Raw genomic sequence first — 26,024 nt, 5'->3', positions numbered from 1 at the left:
ATCAGAAAAGACTCAAATACACAAACTAATAAGTTTGCGCCTAAAGGAACTGGAGAAAGAACAGCAAGTAAAACCTGCACCAGAAAATAAATTAATTAATTAATTAAAATTAAAATTAAGAAAAACCTACACCAGGCAGAAGGAAGATAATGATTTGAGTAGAACTCAATGAAATAGAGACCAGAAGAACTGTAGAACAGATCAACAAAGCTGGAATTGGTTCTTTAAAAGAATTAATAAGATAGATAAATCATTAGCCAGCCTTATTAAAAAGAAAGAAGACTCAAATTAATAAAACCACAAATGAAAGAGGAGAGATTACAACCAATACCAAGGAAATACAAACGATTTAAAAAACGTATTATGCGCAGCAATATGCCAACAAATTAGGCAATCTGGAAGAAATGGACCCATTTCTGGAAAACCACAAATTACCAAAACTGGAACAGGAAGAAATAGAAAACCTGAACAGGCCAATAACCAGCAAGGCAATTGAAGCAGTCATCTCCAGGGCCAGATGGCTTCCCAGGGGAATTCTATCATAGGTTTCAAGAAGAAATAATACCTATTCTACTAAAGCTGTTTCGAAGGATAGAAACGGCCATAATACTTCCAAACTCGTTTTATGAGGCCAGCATCACCTTAATTTCAAAACCAGACAAAGACTCCACCAAAAAGGAGAATTATAGACCAATATCCCTTATGAACATGGATGCAAAAATTCTCACTAAGATACTAGCCAACAGGACCCAACAGTACATTAAGATTATTTACCATGACCAAGTGGGATTTATCCCCGGGATGCAAGGTTGGTTAAACACTTGTAAAACAATCAACGTGATAGATCACATCAATAAGAGAAAAAACAAGAACCATATGATCCTCTCAATAGATGCAGAAAAAGCATTTGACAAAATACAGCATCTATTCCTGACCAAAACTCTTCAGAGTGTAGGGATACAGGGACTTTCCTCAGTATCTTAAAAGCCATCTATGAAAAGTCCACAGTGAATATCATACTCAATGGGGAAACACTGAGAGCCTTTCCCCTAAGATCAGGAATACGACAGGGATGTCCACTCTCACCACGGTTATTCAACAAGGTCCTAGAAGTCCTAGCCTCAGCAATCAGACAACAAAGAGAAATAAAAGATATTCAAATTGGCCAAGAAGTCAAACTCTCTCTCTTCGCGGATGACATGATACTGTACATAGAAAACCCAAAAGACTCCACCCCAAGATTGCTAGAACTCATACAGCAATTCGGCAAAGTGGCAGGATACAAAATCAATGCCCAGAAATCAGTGGCATATCTATACACTAACAATGAGATTGAAGAAAGAGAAATTAAGGGAGTCAGTCCCATTTACAATTGCACCCCAAAGCATAAGATACCCAGGAATAAACCTAACCAAAGAGGTAAGGGATCTGTACCCTAAAAACTACAGAAGACTTCTGAAAGAAATTGAGTAAGACACAAAGAAATGGAAAAACATTCCATGCCTATGGAATGGAAGAATATTCTGAAAATGTCTATGCTACCCAGGGCAATTTCCATGTTCAATTAAATCCCTATCAAAATACCATAGACTTTCTTCCCAGAGTTGGAACCAATAATCTTAAGATTTGTGTGGAATCAGAAAAGACCCCGAATAGCCAGGGGAATATTGAAAAGAAAACCAGAGCTGGGGGGCATCACAATGCCGATTTGAACCTGTACTACAAAGCTGTGATCTTCAAGACAGTGTGGTACTGTCACAAAAACAGACACACAGATCAATGGAACAGAAGTGAGAACCCAGAAATGGGCCCCCAACTCTATGGTCAACTAATATTCAACAAAGCAGGAAAGACTATCCACTGGAAAAAGGACAGTCTCTTCAATAAATGGGGCTGGGAAAAATGGACAGCCATGGGCAGAAGAATGAAACTAGACCATTCTCTTATACCAGACACAAAGATAAACTCAAAATGGATGAAAGATCTAAATGTGAGACAAGAATCCATCAAAATCCTAGAGGAGAACACAGGCAACACTCTTTGAACTTGGCCACAGCAACTTCTTGCAAGATACATCTAGGAATGCAAGGGAAACAAAAGCAAAAATGAACTATTGGGACGTAATCAAGATAAAAAGCTTCTGCACAGCAAAAGAAACAGTCAACAAAACTAAAAGCCTACAGATATTTGCAAATGACATAGCAGATAAAGGGCTGGTATCCAACATCTATAAAGATCTTATTAAACTCAACACCCAAGAAACAAAAAATCCAATCATCAAATGGGCAGAAGACATGAACAGAAATTTCTTCAAAGAAGACATTCACATGGACAACAAGCATATGAGAAAATGCACCACATCACCTGCCATCAGGGAAATACAAATGAAAACCACAATAAGATACCACTTCACACCACTGAGAATGGGGAAAATTAACAAGGCAGGAAACCACAAATGTTGGAGAGGATGTGAAGGGGGAACCCTCTTGCACTGTTGGTGGGAATGCACGCTGGTACAGCCATCCTGGAAAGCAATGTGAAGGTTCCTCAAGAGTTAAAACTAGAGCTACCCTACGACCCAGCAATTGCACTCCTGGGGATTTACCCCAAAGATATAGATGCAGTGTAATGGCAGGACACCTGCACCCTAATGTTTATAGCAGCAATGTCCACAATAGACCAACTGTAGAAGGAGCCTCGGTGTCCATCGACAGATGAATGGATAAGGAAGATGTGGTCTATATGTACAATGGAATATTACTCAGCCATCAGAAAGGACGAATACCCACTATTTGCCTCAACGTGGATTTAACTGGAGGGTATTATGCTGAGTGAAATAAGTCAATTGGAGAAGGACAATCATCATATGGTTTCACTCATACGGGGAATATAAGAAACAGTGACACGGATTATAAGGGAAAGGAGGGAAATTGAGTGGGGAAAATAGAGAGGGTGACAAACCATGAGAGATTCCTAACTCTGGGAAACAAACAAAGGGTAGTGGGACGGGAGGTGGGCAGTGGGTTGGGGTGACGGGCACTGAGGAGGGCACTTGATGGGATGAGTAGTTGGTGTTCTAGTATATGTTGGGAAATTGAACTTCAATAAAATAATAAAAAAGGAAAGAAAGAAAATCACTGAGACCTTTAGTACCCACCAAAGTTATACAAACCGCTCTACAGACACTTCAAAAAACGAAGACATGTGGGATTTCTATAGTAATGAGCAGCCTCCGTGAGGTGAACTCACATTTTAAAAATTTAAATATCAATTCAAAAATTAGAACTAAAAAAAAAAAAAACCTAAAAAAAAAATTAAAAAAAAAATAGAACTACATGAAGAAAGTAATCGGGAAGACCTGGCAAAACTAGCAGAAGAATCAGCACCTGAGGAACTACAAATAATCTGAATTGTAAGTATATTTTAAATACAGATAATAGAGTCTATGAAAAAGATAAAAACAGAAGATTCAAGACACAATGTTGAGCACAAAAAGAATATAATGAGCTTGATCAGTCTGTTAAAAAAAGTTCAATGTTGGGATTTTAAAACCATTTAAAAAGAATATAATGTGCTTGATCAGTCTGTTAAAAAAAGTTCAATGTTGGGATTTTGAAACCATTTGGGACTAAAATATTAATGAAAGATATTACAGAAAGAAAAGATCAGCATTAAAATAACTGTAGCTTTTTGTGTTGTTTGGGCTAGAACAGAGCTGTTAATTAATTTTAGACTGAATAACCAGTTTGAATAAAAAGGGAACAGAAATGTGTAACTTCGAAACTAATACAGATGCAAAAGAAAGATGAAAGAGAACTGCTATTTTAAAAAGGAATGATTTCAGGGATCCCTGGGTGGCTCAGCAGTTTAGCATCTGTCTTTGACCCAGAGCGCGATCCTGTAGTCTCGGGATTGAGTCATGCGTCAGGCTCCCGGCATGGAGCCTGCTTCTCCCTCTGCCTGTCTCTGCCTCTCTCTCTCTCTCTCTCTCTCTATGTCTATCATGAATGAATGAATGAATGAATGAATAAATATTTAAAAACATAAAATAAATGGAATGATTTCACTTAGAAGATAAAAATATCTAGAGTCTAAATACACAAAACCTCAGATCTCAGAATACCCAAGACAAACATCAATGGAATTATAAGGAGAAATAGACAAATCCACAAACACATCGCTCAGAGGCCAAAAGAGTAAGTACACAGAAATATTAATAATGATATAGAAGACTGGAACCACACAGTACCAAATCAGAGCTAAAGGACATATGAAAGAATTCTGCACTCAGAAGCCATTCTTTTCAAGCACACAAATACTAACATAAATCCAACACATACTACGCCATGTAATCTCTCTCCTCCCCCCCAACCCATATTCTGACTCCAATGTGGGGAGTGTGAAGAGGAGAGGCAGCTGCAACATCCCTAAAAAATTTGGAAACTATAAATGTACTTTTGGGGTACCTGGGTCGTTCTGACAGTTAAGTGTCCAACTCTTGGTTTCAGCTCACGTCATGATCTCCGGGTTGTAAGATCAAGCACCATGTCAGGCTCTGCACTCAGCACAGAATCTGCCTGACATTCTCTCCCTCTTCCTTTGCCCCTGCCTCCACTCGTGCAAACGTGCTTTTTCTCAAAATAAAATCTCAAAAAAATACCCCAAACTATAAATATACATTAAAACATGTAACGATCCAATTTCCCCTAGAGACAATCCATAATGTCTTCCTTCCAGACTTAATACATACATCTTTAACAATATGGATGAAACCGCTGACTATATTCCCTGGTCTTGGTACACATATATGTAATATGTAATACAATATTTCAAAAACCATATACATTTAGAAGTATTGCTATTTCCACCTTCTGTCCAAAAACAGTTCAGCAACTATTATTTGAGCCCCTACTATGTGCCAAGCACTATTCTGGAAGGGAACAAAAGAGACACATGTCCTGATCCCCAAACAGCTTACACTCTAGTGGGGGCAAGGAGGATCAGACAATAAACAGGTAAGTATTTAGTATATCACCGCTGAAAATGCTAAGCAGAGAAGTAAAGTGAGCCAAAGGGAGGAGGTAAGTGTGTGGGGATGAGGGGCCAGAGGGGAACTGCCATTCTATCAACAGTATGAGGTGATATCTAGAAAAAGTGAGAGAGTGTATGGGAGAAGTACTCCAGGGAGAAAACAACTGTACTCAAACTCTGGAAGATCATCAACACTGGTGACTTCATCACTAGAGACAAAGCTTAGTCCTCATGTCCATCCAAATTGACATGACAACACTTTTTAAAATCCCTATATGATGTGATTCACTAAACATTACAAGTTAGAACATGCATTCATGTAACACAGGGCAGCTGTTCTTATTTTCTCTATATACATATATTCAAGATTTTTCCCTAACCACTTACTGTGTTGTTTCTTAAAGTGATATTTAAAAGGCTAATAAGGGGCACCTGGCTGACTTAGTCACTGGAGCAGGGAACTTGATCTCAGGTGTTGTGAATCTGAGCCCCAAATTGGTTACAGAGATTACTTAAATAAATCTTTAAACAAAATAAAAAATTAAAAATAAAAAGCTAACACAGAACATCTAATGTTTACATATAGCATGAGGGATATCACTGGTTACATTTCTTAGTCTCCTTTAAAACAAATAACCCAGGACGCCTGGATGGCTCAGCAGTTGAGCATCTGCCTTTAGCTCAGGGCTTGATTCCAGGGTCCCGGGATTGAGTCCCACATTGGGCTTCCTGCGTGGAGCCTGCTTTTCCCTCTGCCTTTCTCTCTCTCTCTCATGGATAAATAAAATCTTAAAAAAAAAAAAAAGTTAAAAAATAAAATAAAATAACCCAATATGTCTAGTGACTTTTCAGAATACTCCAAACTAATACATCTAGCAAGTATATTTTGTTTCTGCAAAATAAATAATTTTAAATTCTAAAATAAGAAGATATTAAGAACCAATGGTTAGCTTGAAAATAATATTGTGGTGGTATTTACCCACATATTCAATTTTCCCAAATATTACTTCTAAGATTAAACAGCCGTCATTCAAATGCCAGGTATGACAGAGACCTGCTTACAAGTAGTTACCTCGATCACAGGGGTCTCCGCAACAGCCGTGAGAATGACTCGGCTTGCCAAGGCTTCTGCTTGTGCTATGGTCTCAGCATCTGCTGAAAATGGCCAAGAAGCAACACTGAATATACATCTGAAAATCCCAGAATCAGATGGTATGAAAAGTACTTTTATCTCTTCCGTGGCATGAGGTCTTATGATGACTTTATTCTTGAAGACTAAACAAGGATATGCTGAAAGATCCACCTTTAAAAAAAAAGAGCCACACAGTTCATAAAGAAATGGCTTCACAAGGAGAATCAAGAATTAGAATCAACGAGTTTAAGATCCCTTTTTTCCCCACTCAAACTACCAAATCCGAAAATTTATGACCTCTTCCAAAATATCCAAGTCCTGTAACTCATTATCTGTAAAGCACAATTAGCTAAAATCACGAAGACTTAGGAAGATGAGTTGAATGTGTTCCCTCATCTGTTTTAAAGTAAACACAAGGTCTATACCCTCACTTACACTGCAAAAGCTCCTGGAAACAGCAGTACTCCAGGCCCCACACGTCATCCAGAGCTGGTGTCTGCAGCTGTACAATCAGGGGGATTAGACTGACCTCCGAGGTTTTCATCAGGCCTCTAAGGGCATGATTACAACTTGCTGCAAACCCTCCCTCCTCACTGTACACAAGAGCATTCTTTCTGCCCACACTCAGAGGCAACACTAATTCTTACACACCTCGAAAAGGGCCTGCAGCTTCACCTTTCACCCTTACCATTTTCCTCCAATCACACACTTTCCATCTGAGCTCAGGACTAGAGAAGACAGACCAGGAAAAGGGAAGATGGTGAGTAGACACCATCTCATTTTGCCAGGTAAATAAGGGTTATTACTGGGAGGTAAGAGGGAAAAAATAAACTCAGCCACCAACACTCATCTGCAAGCAGCAGTCACAAAACCAGGACATTCTAAAACAGGAGTTGCTGACCATCTGCCACATCCCCACCTACCATGTCCACACGTGTCACTCTAATCGTGAAAGGAGATTTAGAATATTGTACTTTAGCACCTCTAGCTAATCATGTGAGTGACCCTTGCTTTAAGAGTTAATGTTAAAATTGTATTTCCAGGTAATTAAGAAGATCATGTAAGAACGTGATCAGATAAATGTCAAAAAGACTCCATTTACTGTATGAAGTCAACTGATCCCAAGAGTAACTTTTTTTGGTAAGTGATGGTAACTTATATTCAATCATATTTAACAAAACCGACAAATAACAGAAATCATACCTTTCAGTGGTTTAAATAGCACTAAAAGAACATTTACATGGTCTGATGAATAAATAACCAAATATAAGAAGTAACCAATAGAAAAATGAGAAACAAATTCAGATTTCAATTCTGAACGTACTACAACAAAAGGAGAGGGTTAAGAAAAAGATATGTTATTCTTCTATACACCACTGCAATGATTCTGTGCAAGGCATACAAGGATAGGAGAACAGGACCTCCCCCCACCCTTATGAAAGGTAGTACTAGAGAGAAATCCAGCATTAATCATAACGCAATTACTAATTCAAAGGCGAAAAACGCAGAAAGCTTACCTTTTCACCATTGATACTAATGGTGAGAACCCCAATGCTGACCTGTAGCCAGCGGTCAGCTGGATTAAGTACACTAAGGTAGGTCTGTGAAGCAATGCCAACACAGCAAGCATGAGGAAACTTCAGTTCTTCAGGTACTCTTACCTTCCCTGGGTAAAGATAAAGCATGGTCAAATGCAGGTTATAGCAAAACACCTGATTAAAAGCACAACTGGATGGATGGAAATTTTTACATGAGACTACCTGTTGACACCCAAGAGCTATGATATCAAGTGCCCTGCCGCTGTAGGAGTCCTTGACCTTGTATAAGCCTCAGCATAGGCCAACAATTTTTTTCCCATTATATCCAGCCCAGGAAGAACAAGTACAACTGATCAAACCACAATTTACAGCCAATCAATTCTTCGATGTTATTGCCTATTAGTAATCTCTCCCTTTTTTCTACCACGAATATAAGCCACTACACTTAACCTGTTAAGAAACTACGGAGAGGGGATCCCTGGGTGGCACAGCAGTTTGGCGCCTGCCTTTGGCCCAGGGCGCGATCCTGGAGACCCGGGATCGAATCCCACATCGGGCTCCCGGTGCATGGAGCCTGCTTCTCCCTCTGCCTGTGTCTCTGCCTCTCTCTCTCTCTGACTATCATAAATAAATAAAAATTAAAAAAAAAAAAAGAAACTACAGAGAGCTCTAATTTTGAAGGTCTACATCTAGCCAGATTTTTAATAAGACCAATCTTTTCTCCACTCTTATGCAATAACCGGAATTTCCTTGAGAAGAAAATGGGGGTAGAGACGAGGACAGAATACCAGTGGTCATGTGCACTGTGTGAAAGCATAGCACCCAGCTCCGCTTAGAGCAGCTGTCCCTAGCAGAAGAATCCAGGGGGGATTTCAGCCACTGCAGACAAGTGTGGAAGGGTGCTGCCTCTCACAACTGTCATCCCCCAAAGCCTTTAAAAAGTGGGAAGAGACTCACTTCTCCAGGGAGTCAATTCTAAACTGGACCGTTCCTAGTCGAAAGAGTAACAGAAATCTAAGTACAGAGTACAGGAGAGACAGGAAGACAAAAGCACTGAGAGTCTCACTTGTATTAAGTGTTTGTGTTTTTCTAAGGCCATGTTAGGGACCCTTGCACAGAAATATATTATGGTCTGTGTTCTCAATTTAGGACAAAGAATAAAATTAAGAGAAATTCAGACCAACCAGTATCTTCTTGAAACAAACTCATTTTGTGGTCTCGTTTGAGAAAACTCAGTTTTTATTTTTATTTATTTTATTTTTTAAAGATTTCATTTATTTATTCATGAGAGACACAGAGAGAGAAAGAGAGAGAGAGAGAGAGAGAGAGAGAGAGAGAGAGAGAGAGAGAGAGACAGGCAAACGGAGAAGCAGGCTCCATGCAGGGAGCCCGACAAAACTCAATTTTTAAATAATAGCAAGCAACAATAAGCAATAACCAAGAAAAAACATCTTACCAAATCCTGACAGTATTCCTGAATCCCATGGTTCAATTCCACAATTTGTACCAACAGGATGCATAGGAAAAGGTTTTGCTGTACTTAGAAGATTCTGATTTAAGGTGTTAGAATATGGGTTGTAAAGGGAAGAGGCACCCATCAATCCAGAGCCGATATTTTGTCCTAGACAAATTCCCATGGCCACAGAGTTCTGAACATGTTCTCCTGCAACAGCAGGATATGGACAGCTTCCTGAGAATCCACAGACGGTGGCACTGCCAGCCTGGCACTGAGGCAGTGTTCCCAAATACTGCTGGGCTAAGGGAGCTGTGGTAAAAGAATGCTGAGTCAAGAGTGTAGGAACTGCAGTGAGCATGTTCTCCATCTCAGGAGCAGAGCTACAAGGCATAGTGCTGGGAACAGGGGCGCCCTGGTTTCCAGGGGCCATCCAATGAGGAATCTGGCCACTTACTGCACTTCCAGCAGTTAACATATCTTCAGAGGCTACTCTTTCATCTTTGTTCACAAACGCCTGGTGTGAAATAGGGAGGTGTGGCATCGTTGACACAACTGGGTGGGTGAGACCTGACTTGCTCAGTAGACCCAGGCTGATCTGGTCCAATTCACTGGGTTTAGAGGTCAACCCTACTGCACCAGTTTCTGATAGGTCTCCACTTTTGGAGGAAAGACCTTTATCCAACCTGAAGTAAGGCTTTACATCTTCAGGTCTGCTACTCAGAGAAGTCGTTTCAGTCACATTGTCTGTATCTGCGTTTTTCTGATTATAGGACAGTGCTACTTTACTTCTACTTTGAAACAGACCTTTTTCTCTCTGCTTTTCCATAGCCCGTTCCTCTGATGGAACTGGACTGGCTTGAATAATTGTGCTGGTCAATTCACTGGTGACATCACTCTGTGTGTGACAAAAAAAAAAGTTAAATAATCCATGAACTATCACAAATTCAAAGCATCCTGATATAATCTCAAATAAAGAAGAGATCTACAGGACATAAACTCTGACAAAAAAAAAGGCCAACTTTTTGCAGCTGTGAAATTCTAGATTCAGAAAGTGCAGTTATTGTTTCACAGAAATAATTATGAGGAGACTATAGAGGAGATACATAGCAATTATATCTCTGACAAATTTATATAGACAAAGGACGAGATAATTACTTTCATTCAAATTTAGGGGCTGTTTTCCTGGAAAATATATAATAAAAATCTAAATAAATTAGTAACACAGGAGTGGAGGCTGAGCAAGCTTTCAAATGAAGCTGACACGAGCTCAGGAAAAATCAATAGAGCTCATAAGCTTCCCCACTCCCATTTTTTGTCTATGCTGCTGTTACACTGGAAGATGCTAATTTCTATGAGCACTAAGTCTGTTCCAGTGCCTAAGATTATGTGGTTCTTCTGTCTTCTTAGATAAGAAGGAATAGCCACAGTCAACGTTCATATACTTATTTCATTATAATGCATCACCTTAGGAGTGAAGTCTACAGGCTGCAGGGTAGACCAACTGGAATTGACATGTAAGATGCAACTAACAGACTATTCTCTGCACTTGGTTTGAAAATTTCTTTTAGACCACATAGAGACATTAATAAACAAAGCTGAGATTATTTGCCAGATATCATCAACCAATCAATAAAAATAAATAACCACCAGCATGTATTCAGTGTAACTTCCTGGTACCAAGCCCTGTTATCATATCACTGTCCCTCCTCATAGATGAAGAAACAAGCTTGGTGAAGTTACAGTTTATCTCAGAAAGTAGCAGAGTCCATGTAACTACAACTCAGCCTATAAAACCACAAGCTAAGAATACAGAGACCCAACGCTCAACAGCATCATCAAAAAGATGGCTTTCAATGATTTGTCCAACATGACACCATACATATAGTAACTTTACTGGATATATTTAGTAAGGGCTCGGTGGAGTAGAGCTATGTTGCATACCATATTCATATTCAGCCCACTAAAAAATTGAATACTGTCATATTCACAAACAGACACATAGATAATAAAAGTCTAGCTTCGGGGTGTCTGGGTGGCTTTGTTGGTCAAGTGTCTGCTTCCAGCTCAGGTCATGATCCCAAGGTCTTGGGATTGAGCCCTGCATCGGGCTCCCTGCTCAGCGGGGAGCCTGTGTCTCCCTCTTCCTCTCCCTGCTCATGTTCTCTCTCTCTCCCTCTTTCAAATAAATAAAATCTTTAAAAAATAAAAATAAGTAAATGTCTAGTTTCTCACACATATATCTTTCAGATCTACCTGCTTCTCTCCCAACCCCACTGCCACTACTTTAATCCATGCTCACACCACGTCTTGCCTGACTATAGCAGCCTCGTGTCAAAGTCTCCTGATTGTAATCTTGCCCCTGCTTAATGCCTCCTCCACAGTGCCAGTGCCATGAGCTTTTAAAACATCAACACAGAGGTGCCTGGGTGGCTCAGTCGGTTAATCACACGCCTTCAGCTCCGGTCATGATCCCAGGGTCCTGGGGTAGAGCTGCTGAGGGGGGAGCCTGCTTCTTCCTCTCCCTCTGCCTCTTCCCTTCCCCTACATTGGCTCCTGCAGTCACTCATGCACATGCTTGCACTCCCTTACTCTCGAATAAAGTCTTCAAAACATAAAAATAAAAAATTAAACATCAACACAGATCACATCAGTGTCCTGCTTATGCCTTCGAACTCCCAAATTTTACATACAAGACTCTTCACATTTGGCCTTTCCTCCTTTCACCATGTACAATTCACTGCAGACATTCCAAACTTCCGGGGGGTCCTTCAAACGCAGTGTTTATTTTACAACTCCATACCTTCCCCCATTTGTTTGTCTACTTCCTCCCTGCCAAGTAGTCTTACAAAATACAGCTTCAATACATTACTTATCCCTCCATAAAGCTCTGTTGAACCATCATCAGGTCCAGTCAGATTTGTAGTTACCTCCCTCTAAATCCCACAGCATAGGTGGATCACAGTATACTTCATTCCAGTGTGCCTGGCAAGTACCCTCCACCAGACTGAAAGATTTTAGAGAGCAGATACGAAAGAGCTGCACTTCTACTGCCTATTAGCATGAGTAGTTATTTGATCAAAACACACACACACACACACACACACACACACACACGTTTTAAAGGTAAAACAAGCAACAGAAATTACACAGGCCTAAACTGCAGTCTGACTGCTACATCGGTATCACTTTAAAGCCAGAAGCCTTCCTAAAGAAATAACAGAAATGCTGCCCACCTTGCGATCCTCAAGGCCATGATCTGAGGCTGTAGTGGGACAGGTGCTCTCTTGTTCAGACACGTAAGTCAGCCTACTCACACTGGCTTGTGGACACACCAATGGAGATGACTCACTCTCACAGGGGGGCTTCTGAGGAGCTGCTGAACCAAAAGACTCTAAAGCACACCTGAAAGGGCGAACATCTCATGATTAGTTTTCCATTCCCTTATCTAACTTTATCTACACTAACAAAAAGCCATTTCTGCCTGCCCAATGGGCTTGTTAATCTTAGTCTCTGCTCTAGCTGCCATATATGATAACTCAACCATAGATTTTCAGTCTTAATTATCTTAAATTCTAAATCATATTCCTATTGAATGAAGTACTTGGTAAACTATAATAAAAGAAAAAGGCTGTGGCATTTTTAAATTTTTATTTATTTATTTATTTATTTATTTATTTATTTATTTATTTTGGTGGCATTTTTAAAAAATATTTTTATTTATTTATTCATGAAAGATACAGGGAGAGAGAGGTAGAGACATGGGCAGAGGGAGAAGCAGGCTCCATATAGGAAGCCTGATGTGGGACTCTGGGATCACACACCAAACCAAAGGCAGATACTCAGCCACTCAGCCACCCAGGCGTCCCAAGGCTGTGGCATTTTCATTAATAAACCTCATATATAGTTGCCTAACAATGTTAGCTATTCATTTGATAAACACTTATTGAATACCTGATATAAAGCATCAAGTCAAGCATTCAAAAGTTCCTGACCTCAAAGAGCACAGATGAAAACAAAGAATCACGTACTTAAGTGCAAAGAAATGAAATCAGTTGTACATTGCTGAGTGGAATATGAAGTGGGACAACTTCTGACTGAGCAATTAAGCAATGCATATCAAAGCCACTTTGACTCCGACATTCTAAGTCTAGGAATTAATCCTAAAATTAATTAGGGGAAATCAATGCTAACCATAAAGATTTTGCCAAAAGGATAGGTATTAACATGTAAGAGAAATTAGGCTATTATGGCACAAACATGCAATAAAACACTATTCAGCTATTTTAAATTATGCTGTTGAGTACTATCCCTTGACTCCGAAAGATGTTTAGGACATTAAAAAAAAAAAAGATTAGAAAACAACAAATATAGTTAGATCCCACATCTATCTCATATACACACCACCTTCTGTGAGCCAATCCCCAGCACAGGGTCAACCCAGCCCGACGCAAGGAGAGGAAAGAGGCAGCACCACCTGAAGAGAATGGCACAGTCCCAACAGACAGGAAGCACTGCAGCCGATGTCAGCTGCTGCACCTGCTGCATGTACACTCTGCCATTTAGTTTCAATTCAGCCCTTATTGGACAGAATTTTACCAAAACCCTTCTTTTGCACAAAGTTCATAATACTAAGCTGGGCAACAAACACAAAGAAAGTCTCATTCTGAATTCTGGATTTTTAAAAAGCCCCAAATCAACACAGTGGTATTGACAAAATCTAGTTAGTTAATTTCTAACCAACGGAGACAGAATATTAACCAAATTGCTTCAGGCCTATTTTAGCTTCTGCATGACATGTATCCACATGGGTTCCCATATGCACACAGATGTGTGCGCGCACACACACACACACACACACACACACGATACAAAAAATTCTAAGTTATTGGGGTAATGTGGTATATTAGTCTAGTTATTTTTTAAAAGTTATTTATTTATTTACTTGAGAGAAAGAGAATAATGAATAAGAGAGAGGAGAGAGAACATGAGTGGGGCAGAGGGAGAGGGAGAAGCGGGGCTGGATCCCAGGACCCCAGGATCACGACATGAGCTAAAGGCAGATGCTTAACCAATTGAGCCACCTAGGTGCTAGTCTAGTTCCTTTGACTGAAAGGAACAAATGCATTTTGGGTGTATTATTTCAAGTAATGAGAAGTGCACCGTCAGAACACTTGGAAATAGAGGTTCCTGAGTGGCTCAGTCAGTTAAGCATCCAACTCCTGTTTTTAGCTCAGGTCATGACCTCAGGATTGTGAGATCAAGCTTCACATCAGGCTCTGCGTGGGTATAGAGCCTGCTTAAGATTCTTTCCCTCTCCCTCTGCCTTTCCCCTGCTGAAAAAAAAAAAAACAAACGAACATGGAAATAAAGAGAAATTTTAGTTGAGATGTCAAACTTCAAAGGAATTCACAACTGCCAAGGTGTCAGCCACACAGATACCAAGGTGTTTCTGGAACTTGAAGGCCTATGTCGCCTCTATGCACCTGCTGGAAACCAGCTGGAAGACCAGCTAGTTAAAAGGAATGCTAATGAGCAGCAAAACTTATCAGATAAAGTACATTTACCATAAAAATGTTGCCACTGAAGAGATGAAAATTTTGACCAACAGTATATTGTGAATATAAACAACTACTACTTAGGGGAGCCTGGGTGATTCCGTTAGTTTAGCATCTGCCTTCAGCTCAGGTCATGATCTTAGGGTCCTGGCACCAAGCCCCCGAGTCAGGCTTCCTGCTCAGTGGGGAATCTGTTTCTCCCTCTCTGTTTGCCCCTCCCCTCCCCACTCCAACCCCATCTGTGCACTTCTCTATCTCAAATCAATAATCTAAAACACACACAACACTCAAGAATACCAGTTGGCAGAAACCAGAGAAAAAGAATAAAATTATCACACTCAAAAAAATAAATCACACTCATTTTACCATAATTAAAAAGTAAAGGAGGACTTCAATTAAAATAAATACAAAATCAAAGTCTATGCTGGCAGCAATAAAAAGTGCAATTGATGCTACAGAAAAATCAGTGATACAGAGAATAAACTCTTGAGCAGCTAACCCACAGTAGAGTGAATGTATAAAAAATGAAAATTAGGGAAAACAGTCATAAATGACCAGAGAAGGGAATGTTAACTAATGGGAAACCAGGGTTCTCAAAAGGAAGAAAGAATAGGTGGAACCCAGCCAATTACCAAAAGTAACAGAAAACAAAAAACTTCCTCAGCTGAAGAAATTAACTGTGTATACAGTTTATTATAATCCTGGAAAACCAACTAAGAAACTGACAGAGGCATTTCAAGGTGATAAGGGAAAAAGGAGAGAAAGCTGCAATAGGAACCTAAATAAACAGGCCTGGAAATGAGGCTTACATGACAATGCATGTTGTGCAACAGGAGAACAGATACACAGCACAGCCACAGTCACTTGACAGTGTGCTCCAACAGCAATGAGCACCAGGAGCTACTGGTACAGGTAACCAAGGATGAATCTCAGAAATATGTTAAGCAGAGGAAGCTAGACACAGAAAAATGTACGATTCCATTTAAATGTAGTAAGAGCCAAAACTAAATTATGATGATACAAACCAGAAAGTGAGTGGTTAAAAAAAAAAAAAAAGTGAGTGGTTGAGTGGGGGTGGGGAAGGAGGAACAACTGACATGAAAATAGCAAAGGACTGTGAATGGCGGGGGACGTATATGTCCTATATATCTTAGGTGGTGTTTTTTTTTTTTTTTTTTTTTTTTTTTTTTTATTTATGATAGTCACAGAGAGAGAAAGAGAGAGAGGCAGAGACATAGGTAGATGGAGAAGCAGGCTCCGTGCACCGGGAGCCTGACGTGGGATTCGATCCCGGGTCTCCAGGATCGCGCCCTGGGCCAAAGGCAGGCGCCAAACCGCTGCGCCACCCAGGGATCCCTTAGGTGGTGGTTTTAAACAGGTATGTAAGTGTCCAGAAACACTGAATGAAACCCCAAAGATCTGTGTATTTCACTGTATGTTAATTATACATCAGTAAAAACCTAACAATGCATAATGTGAAAGCCTAAAATTAGGTTAGGAATGAGCCAGAAACCTGACAGTAAGCATGCTAGTAGACTAAACCACACCCCAAAATGATTCATGGGTTAATCTACAGGCCAGAGACTGATGGAGAGATCTCCAATGGTATTTATTTGCTTTAGTGGCTATAGTAGCAAAACACGTATGCTGAGAAACTCAGCAACATCTCATCACTCTCGTTTCATCTTCCTCGGTGATTTTAATTCAGAGCACACTTATGCTCTTCTAAATTGGCCTTTTCCCATTATGTCCTGTGGTTTTGCCCCACACTAAGAGTTGGGGGTGCAGGTTCCTGGCTAGTTAATCAATTCCATGGTCACTCCAGAGAGGTTAAACATCATGCCCTCATTAAAAATATCTGAACATATACCAAGTTCATGAGAAACTTCAGTATCTCCCTAAGGTCTCTTTCTTACACATAATAGATAATTTTCTTAGAAGTGCACACACACACGCACACACACACACATACACACAAAATCAGGTGGGTCCAAGAGTAAGACCAGCCAGCCAGCATTCTGCCTCTAAGAGCAGTGTGAAGGAAAACAGTAATAATGGAAGGCTTTAGATAAGAGTACTTCAGAGTTTTTATTAAATGCCTTCATATACAATTTAAGAAATACCAAAACCACAGAAAACAAGATAAAACTGGAAAGTACGCAGGAGGAAAGAACACTGCAGAAAACACTGTAAGGAATGAAGAGATTAAAATGTGAAATGCAAACAAGATGAAACCAATAAAGAGGCAGATCACTGTGGTGATGCTGAAGTTCTGTATCTCTGATTTTTGGGTGGCAGTTACATGAATTCACATCTGTGATAACATGACACTGTACCCAGGACAAGTTCCTGGTGCAGACACCATTAATGATGGGAGACGTAACTGCTAGGGGAAATGGTAACCCCTCTGTAAGATCTTTGTAACGTCCTGTGGATCTATAATTTTTCCAAAATAGTAGTTCTTAACAGATTAAAGAGACAATAAATGCCGAAGTCAAGCAAAACAGATCCCACATATGCATCACTGGAGTCTGGGGGCTGGAGCAAATTTTCCTTAATAAATAAATGCTCAAATCCATATATTGAAGAGTAATCATTAAGAGTCAACAAGAAATACAGCCTAATCAAATTAAACTAGACTTGAAAGAGAGCATCTTTGGCAGAAGCTTACAAAAAAAAAAAAATCAAGTCAATTGTGAGGCAAGAAGAACTGGGGTGCCTCAGATTTCCCTCTTACATTCCAAAGAAACAGGAAAACAATCCCTACAAAAAACAAACAAACAAAACAAAACAAAAAAATATATATATATGGGATGAAAGCAGAAGCAAACAATTTGAAACACAGCCTGCTATGCTTTCATTATAAAAGCCACAGTTTAACCGTGGAACATAAAAGAGCCTAGTGAGTACCGTTCCCTCCGTCCTCTGAGTAAACGACCACAGTACAAACTTTAGTCAGTTGGGGCGGGGGGGGGGGGGGGGGAACACCTGATGGCTAGAAAAGAATATATTTAACTACAGAATAGAAATTAAACAAGTGTAGGATATGGTGATGAATCAAAAAGTAAATGAAATGCCAATGTAGAAATTACATAACTAAAAAAGAAAAAGGTGGAAAGGGAAAGAACATGAGAATGAGCTCCTTAATTGTGTCATTGGCCAAAGATGCTATTATGGGTTGAGTATTTCCCAAAAAAATGTTTAAGTATTAAGACCCGATACTTCAGAATGGTATTAAGGTAAACGGACCTTATTTGGAAATGGGGTCACTGCAGATGTAATTAGTTAAAATAAGATCAAAGTGGAATAGACTGGGCCCTTAATCCAATGGGAATACAGAGACAGATTAGTTTGTCTACAAACCAATGGATGCCTACGACTACCAGAAGCTGGAAGATGTAAGGAAGGTTTCTCCTGTAAAAGCTTCAGTTGAAAGGATTTATTCGTAAGTAATCTCTACACCCAACAAGGGGCTAGACTTGACAACCCTCAAATCAAGAATTACGGGCTCTACCAACTGAACCAGCCAGGTATCCCCTTCCCTAAAAGCTTCAGGGAGAACATGGCCTGAATTTCCAGCCTACAGAGTGTGAGGCAATAACTTTCTGTTGTGTTAAGCCACCCAGTTTGTGACACTTTGTTATGGCAGCCATGGGAAACTAATAAAATGGGACTCAAAGAATATCATTTAAAAACTGGCAAAGCAAGTGTCAGAAGCAGAAGCATATTTAAACAGTACAAAAATAAATGCTCAGATAACTTTACAATTATTAGAGGGGAGACGAAGAAAAACCAGTAGATGACAGCAGTCATGACAAGTCAAGGACAGATAACCTTCAAATTTGGTTGGGCTAGATGATTTCTAATGTCTTACACACATAAACTGTTAAGTGGAGGCTGTGCATATGAAAAAGTGTTAAGTGTCACTGAAACAGGAAAGAATTTTAGCCCTCTACTAATAGTTCTAGCTTACCTGTACCACTTCAGATAAATATGCAAAACTCCAATGGCAAATAGGGAAAAACTTACAAGGTAACTTTGAAATCAGATTTAATTTCAACCTGTTTCTAATTACTGAACATTTTTGGTAATTTCACTGTTTAGGTAAGTTTTTCTATTAATTAAAATCTTGCAATAGGGAAACATATAAAAATCTTTTATAAAGCCATAAGAGGGGCACCTAGGTAATTCAGTCAGTGTCTGACTCTTGATTTTGGTTCAGGTCATGATCTCAGGGTTGTGAGACTGAGCCCCACATCAAGCTCTACGCTGGGCATAGAGACTGCTTAAGATTCTCTCTCCCTCCCTGCCTTCTTCAAAAAAGAAAAAAAAAAGCCATAAAAGACAAAATTTGTAAATTTAATAATCAACTTTCTGTATGGCAAAAAACTACAAGCAAAGTAAAACAAAAAAAAAAATACTTCTAAAGACTTGGAACTATAACTCCTTCTTTACAAAGGGCTATTCATTCTCCCTAATACATCAAGCGTTCCTAGAAATGGAGACCACAAAAAGACTAAAAATCCATGAAAAAAAGGAGCAACAAACATGGATAGTCATAGCAAATACAGAGGAAATGATGCTCACCATCACACCTCAAAAATATGAATTAAAGTTATACTGAGATACTAATTTCTTTTGCCTATCAAAATGTCAACCATCAAAAAGTTTTATAAACATTCTGTTGATGAGGGTATGGGAAAACAGGCTCTCTCTTAAACTGTTGGTAGGAAAACTAAATCAGTACCCTTATGGAGTGGTTGTACTAACTATGAATATGCATACAAATACTCTTTGATCCAAGAAGCTCATTTCTGAGAAATTACCCTATAAATCAATTTTACATGACCAAAGTGACTATAATACAAATGAAGACTTCTATAGTCAAACATACATGTGAAAAGGACCCGATATTGAGTATAAAAAGGGAGGACAGTAAGAATATTTATTTATATTTTGTAATGCATGCATAAAGAAACTCTAGAATACCTAAGAAACTAATACAGCAGTTCCGTGGTGGGAAGGGAGTCAGGAACAAGCAGACAAGGAACACAGTAATGAAGGAAAATACAACACATGTGCATGAGTGCATCTACACATAAATACACATGTATACATTTCATAAAGCAATGAATTTACATTGTTCAAAAGTTATACACACATATACCTATATATGTATGCAGTTTTTGAATAATGCAAATTATGGCATTTTTAAAAATTATGTTTTAAAAAGTCCTTATAATTTGATGGTTAAATTAGTTTACAGCTTCAGTTAAAATCTATGAAGTATCAGTATTCTTTTTCTAGTATTTACCAATCTCAAGTCTTAAAAAATCAAATTAATACTACAAGATAAAAAAAATCCAAACCTTTAAGCTATTTCAAATGCTGTTAAGAAAACAGTGAGATTGATATTCTCATCATACACTGAGGTGAGAACATGAGTCTTTAAGACCTATTTAGAAAATAATCTAATAGTTTCACTTCTAAATATCTAGCCTTATGAAGTCAGACAAAACCAAAAAAAATTTTATAGGCAAAGTTGTTCATCTCAAATGGCAAAACAGACAAAAAATAAAATAAAATGGCAAAACATAGTAAAATATAGTATCTACCATTATCCACCAGAGGCATCAAATAACCCATGACTGATTCACTGTGTAGACTGTAACATTACTAATTTTCTCTTAAATACAAAGAATCATTATAAGTGAAAACAACAAAGTATATAAATTTGCACAGAAAAATGGCTTGAAACAAATTCAAAAAATATTTGCAATGGCTACCTTTGAGAAATGAACCTATGACATTTTTCTTCTCTACACTTTTTCCAATTTTCTTATACTGAACATGTATTTTTATTAAAGAAAAAAAAAAAAGGTAAGCACCTACCCTGATAAACTTGTTCCAGAAGTTTCACTAGGAGAAGAATGATTCAGTGGAGAAGAGGAAGGTCTGAAGCTATCCTGGTCATCCTCTGAGCCATGTCCAGGAGAGTAATTTTGCAAATCTATCAGAAAGGTGTTATTTTTCAATGAGAACAACAAAATCACTTATAATTCTGTGAACATGACCAGTTACTTCAACACTTACCAACATTTTTAGGTGCAACTATGCAATGTTTTCCAAAAGTCACATGTTTTTCACTGTTGCTTGCTTCACTAGCACATTCATTTTGCCTCTGATTTTCTCCATTATTTGGTATTTCTTCACACTCTTCTGACAGCCAAACAGATGCTATCCTGGGATTCCTTACTAATGAATAACTATCAGATTTTGGAGTGGATACTGATGGAGCTGTTTCACAGTTGCCAATGTCTGGTAATTTGTTGTCAATAGGACAGGTCTTCACATCAACTACCGTATTTTCACTCTCTTTTCTATTTGTAAGAATTGAATGTGGAAAGTTTGTTCTACATGATTCTTGATTCTCACTCTTTCCATTTTCACCATAAAAAGTATATACTGTATTTTCTTCTGGTTCCCTTATATTTTTATTAGTAGCACCTAAGTCCACTGTATGGATGTCTTGTGTAGTCTGTTCTTTGGGCAAAGATAAATCCCAAATATCAGACGTACTAGCTCTTGAAAAGTTTTCCAGTCCACCTTCATATCTACTAACTTCTGTTTTTTTAAGGTATTTCTCCATATCAAACATGCTGGAGCCACTACTTTTTTCTGTATCACTAGGTAAGAAATGAGACAGAGTGGAATAGTCCTTTTGTTTATTATCCTTCTTAAAAGTCTTCTCTCTGGTTTTATTTGAAAGTGCCTTGATCATGGCAGCAAGTTGGGAAGGATCAGTACTCACTGACGCATCTGCAATGGCTGAAGCAATGGTGCTTATCCTAAGTACAGAATCACCACCAGTAGGTATCTTGCTTTTGTCTCTTTGGGGTTTACTACTCATGAAGAAATTGTCCTAGAAAGAAGAAAATTCACATCAGATAAATTTACTCAGTTCCATGGACACGTACATACTAGTTTAATCTTTAGATATTACCTAAAATTTAACAGCAGCTAGCAGTTAATGGTATACCGATTAAACACCCTAATTTAAAAAAAAAAAAGACACTTGTTATCAACTTTAACTATAGAGTATTGGGTTACTCACAGACTTGGATTATCAATTACATAAAAATATTCAGGAGTTAAAGAGATGCTAAAAAGGTTTTAAGACTGAACCAGACAATAATTTAAAGCAAAAAATTGGGGCGCCTGGGTAGCTCGATTGGTTAAGTGTCCACCTTCAGCTCAAGTCATAATCCCAGGGTCCTAGGATAGAGCCTTGCATTGAGCTCCCTGCTCAGGGAGGAATCTGCTTCTCCCTCGTCCTCTTCCCCTGGTTGGGCCCTTTCTCTCTCTCTCTGTCAAAAAACAAATAAACGCTTTAAAAAATAAAACAAAAAATTAAGATACTGAGATTGAGAAACCATTGGGCCATTGTGATTCCAACTATAATTCTTGGTAATTTCATTCAATTGTTTTTTTTTTAAATTTTTTTTTATTTATTTATGATAGAGAGAGAGAGAGAGAGAGAGACAGAGACAGAGACACAGGCAGAGGGAGAAGCAGGCTCCATGTACCGGGAGCCCGACGTGGGATTCGATCCCGGATCTCCAGGATCGCGCCCTGGGCCAAAGGCAGGCGCCAAACCGCTGCGCCACCCAGGGATCCCAATTTCATTCAATTGTTAACAGTTGTTTATAAACAAGACATAAATAGGAACCATAGGCAAACAACTGAAATGGAACCAAAAGCAAAGAAACACAAACCTACGTAATTACTTAAAAATCCAAGTTAAGACTTCTACCTCCAGTAATGGCAAACTAAGCAATGCAAACAACTCTGGCTGAGAGCAATTAGAGGTGGATAGCATATCCAGAAGCATCTCTCAGAAGGCACTGGAGAGCTAAAAAATGAACAAGAAACTACTGGACCAAAATCCAAGACAAGAATCAATACCAGTACTGAGGAGGTTCTTCCCTGTAGGGGATCTGTTGCTTCCAGATGATGCTGGAGATAACACTTTAAGAAGAAACTCAGTAAAGCTATTCTTATGGGAGTGAGGGTATAAAAACAGAGTTCCGTGCCCAACAATGATTAGGGGTAGGGAGTAGTAGTAGTAAACACCCATGCTTTCAGATGAGACCACAAAGGGCTACACACCTTCGGAGAAAAGGAAAACCAAAATTAGGCTGGCTCTCATAAGGACTCAGGGCCAGCTCCAATCAGCTCAATCTCAGTAACTGGACTGAAGTGATCTGAGACTGCTAATATTCCTCATTCATGTTAGAAGCAAACAAATCCTACCAGGAATATTGTACCTCCCATGGCCTCAAATTATTTCAGTGATATTTAATGTAAAAGTCCACCCTTCCATTAATGAATGACACATGATGTTCCAAGATAATGCGGCCCAAATCACAGAGAAACAGACTCATGAGGAATATACAGCAATGAGGTTATCAGAATCCAAAACACAAGTAAATTTAAGTATCTAAAACATAAACTCTAACTCATACTTAAGGAAATAAAAGACAATACTGAGAATCAGAGGACTAGAAATTATTAAAAAGAATTAAATGTAAATCATATAATAAAAATACAGTAACAAATTAAGAATTCAGTGGATGGATTTCATAACAAATTGGATTCAATTGAAAAAAGAATGAGACTTAGAAGTATGAGAAAAAAATTCAGAATGAACTATGAAAGAGAAAGTAACAGAAAATACACAACAGAACAGTAGGAACAGAAAAAGGGGCTACTCTGAGAAAATCTAACATACTTGTACCTGAACTCTCAAAAGAAAAAGGACAGAAAATGGAACAAATGGTTTCTTGGAAGATACACTGGCTAAGAATTTTCTTAAATTTGTGAAAGTCAACAATCCAAGATTTTAGGAGGTCTACAAACACTAAGCAGGATAAAACAAAAGATATCTAAGCACATCACAGTAAAATAGATAAAAATCAAAGATAAAATTTTTTAGAGCGGCCAGAGATAGTAAAATACATTATCTTTAGTAAAGTTAACAATAAGATTGAGAACTTTTAAAATGAAATGGGAAATGATCTATTCAAATTGCTGAGCTCTTTCTAACATGGAACTCTGTACTAAACATATGCTTCAAAAATAAAAGTGAAATAAAGACATTTTTAGAGACAAAAACAGAAAATTCATTACAAGCAGACCCTTACTAAAAGAAATTATAAGGATAATTATAAGGATATTTTTCAAGCAAAAGAAAACTAATCTCAGATGGAAAATTAGAGATGCATACTGAATTTCTATAATAATAGTAATTACCATCACCATCATCATAATGGCTTATGGAGTTTAAAAAGAGAATTAAAATATAAAACAAAGTAGAAACAAGGGTATCTTTTAAGTATATTTTTTATTATCTTTGGGGTATCTTTTAAGACTGAAGCAGAAAAAATTGAGTGTTTTATGGTCCTTGTAATGTTTAGTAAGGCAAAAAAAGACAAAACAACCACCACCCAATTTTTATTTAACATTAGTCAGTGAAGAAAACAAGTTATAATTTCTTGGGTAATTACTAAAATAACAGGGAAAGCATAAATAATCACCAAATTAATAAATGGAAGAAACTGAATAATATAATTTTTAAAAACCACAGAATGTACAAAAGAAAAAGAATGAAAATGAATAGAGACCAGATTCAAATGCTCATATATTGGTAATTCCACTAAATACAAATAGACTGTGCAACTACTTGAAAAATAAAATTCAGTGCTATGTACTTAGAAGAGAAATATCTAAAAGATTTAGAAAGGTTAAAACCAAAATAGAAAAAGATAGAACATGCAAGCACTAAATAACTAGACACTAAAGAAAGCTACTGTTACCGACGTTAATATAAGACTAGACCTAAGATTATTAGACTAGACCTAAGATTATTAAGTATAACTGCAGACAAACGCAGTCACACACAAGGACAGAAGGTTTGATTCACCAGAGATAGTAATTCTATTTTCTTTTCTTTATATTTTTTTAATTGGAGTTCTATTTGCCAACATAGCATAACACCCAGTGCCCATCCCATCAAGTGCCCGTCACACAGTCACCCCAACCCCCCCCCCACCCATCTCCCCTTCCACTACCCTGGTTGGTTTCCCAGAGTTAGGAGTCTCTCATGTTCTGTCACCCTCACTGATATTTTCCACTCATTTTCTCTCCTTTCTCCTTTAATCCCTATCATTTTTTGTATTCCCCCGAATGAATGAGACCATATAATGTTTGTCCTTCTCTGATTGACTTACTTCACAAAGCATAATACCCTCCAGTTTCATCCATGTAAAAGCAAATGGTAGGTATGCATCCTTTCTCATGGTTGAGTAATATTCCATTGTATATAGAGACCACATCTTCTTGATCCATTCATCTGTCGATGGACACTGAAACTACTTCCACAGTTTGGCTATTGTGGACATTGCTGCTATGAACACTGGGGTGCAGATGTCCTGGCGTTTCACTGCATCTGTATCTTTGGGGTAAATCCCAGCAGTGTGACTGCTGGATCGTAGGGCAGTTCTATTTTGAACTCTTTGAGGAACTTCCACACAGTTTTCCAGAGTGGCTGCACCAGTTCACATTCCCACCAACAGTGCCCCTTTCTCCACATCCTCTCCAACATTTGTTGTTTCCTCTATTGTTAATTTTCCCCATTCTCACTGGTGTGAGGTGGTATCTCATTGTGGTTTGATTTCTATTTCCCTGATGGCAAGTGATGCAGAGCATTTTCTCATGTGCTTGTTGGCCATGTGTAGGTCTTCTTGGTGAAATTTCTGTTCATGTCATTTGCCCATTTCATGATTGGATTGTTAGTTTCTGGGTATGGAGTTTAAGAAGTTCTTTATAGATCTTGGATACCAGACGTTTGCAAATATCTTCTCCTATTTTGTAGGTTGTTAGGGTTGTTAGTTTTGTTGACTGTTTCTTTTGCTGTGAAGCTTTTTATCTTAAGTCCAAATAATTCATTTTTGCTTTTATTTCCCATGCCTTCATAGATGTATCTTGCAAGAAGTTGCTGTGGCCAGGTTAAAAAAGTTGCCTGTGTTCTCATCTAGGATTTTGATGGATTATTGTCTCACATTTAGAGCTTTCATCCATTTACAGTTTCTCTTGTGTGTGGTGTAAGAGAATGGTCTAGTTTCATTCTTCTGCCCATGGCTGTCCAATTTCCCCCAATTTATTGAAGAGACTGTCCTTTTTCCAGTGGATAGTCTTTCCTTTGTTGAATATTAGTTTTGGGGCCCCATTTCTGGGTTCTCTATTCTGTTCCA

General features: G+C 38.4%; 1 protein-coding gene across 8 annotated transcripts in view; it reads right to left on the bottom strand.

Moving 5' to 3' along the window:
* CEP192 (centrosomal protein 192) overlaps positions 1–26,024 on the bottom strand; it is a 156,383-nt gene that overhangs the window by 55,109 nt on the left and 75,250 nt on the right. For 5 of the 8 annotated variants that reach the window (XM_055323535.1, XM_055323537.1, XM_055323536.1 and 2 more), the window contains 6 exons: positions 20,806–21,634; positions 20,605–20,722; positions 12,391–12,559; positions 9,158–10,052; positions 7,681–7,829; positions 6,104–6,334 (listed from right to left, as the gene is read on the bottom strand). In XM_055323535.1, coding sequence (XP_055179510.1) covers positions 6,104–6,334; positions 7,681–7,829; positions 9,158–10,052; positions 12,391–12,559; positions 20,605–20,722; positions 20,806–21,634 — 2,391 coding nt within the window. The remainder of the gene's footprint in view (positions 1–6,103; positions 6,335–7,680; positions 7,830–9,157; positions 10,053–12,390; positions 12,560–20,604; positions 20,723–20,805; positions 21,635–26,024) is intronic. The other 3 variants (XM_055323540.1, XM_055323541.1, XM_055323539.1) reach the window with 3 other exon arrangements.

This window comes from Nyctereutes procyonoides, unplaced genomic scaffold (genome assembly GCF_905146905.1).
Source record: "Nyctereutes procyonoides isolate TBG_1078 unplaced genomic scaffold, NYPRO_anot_genome, whole genome shotgun sequence".
Classification (NCBI taxonomy): Eukaryota; Metazoa; Chordata; class Mammalia; order Carnivora; family Canidae; genus Nyctereutes; species Nyctereutes procyonoides.
This window is presented reverse-complemented; position numbering and strand designations above follow the sequence as displayed.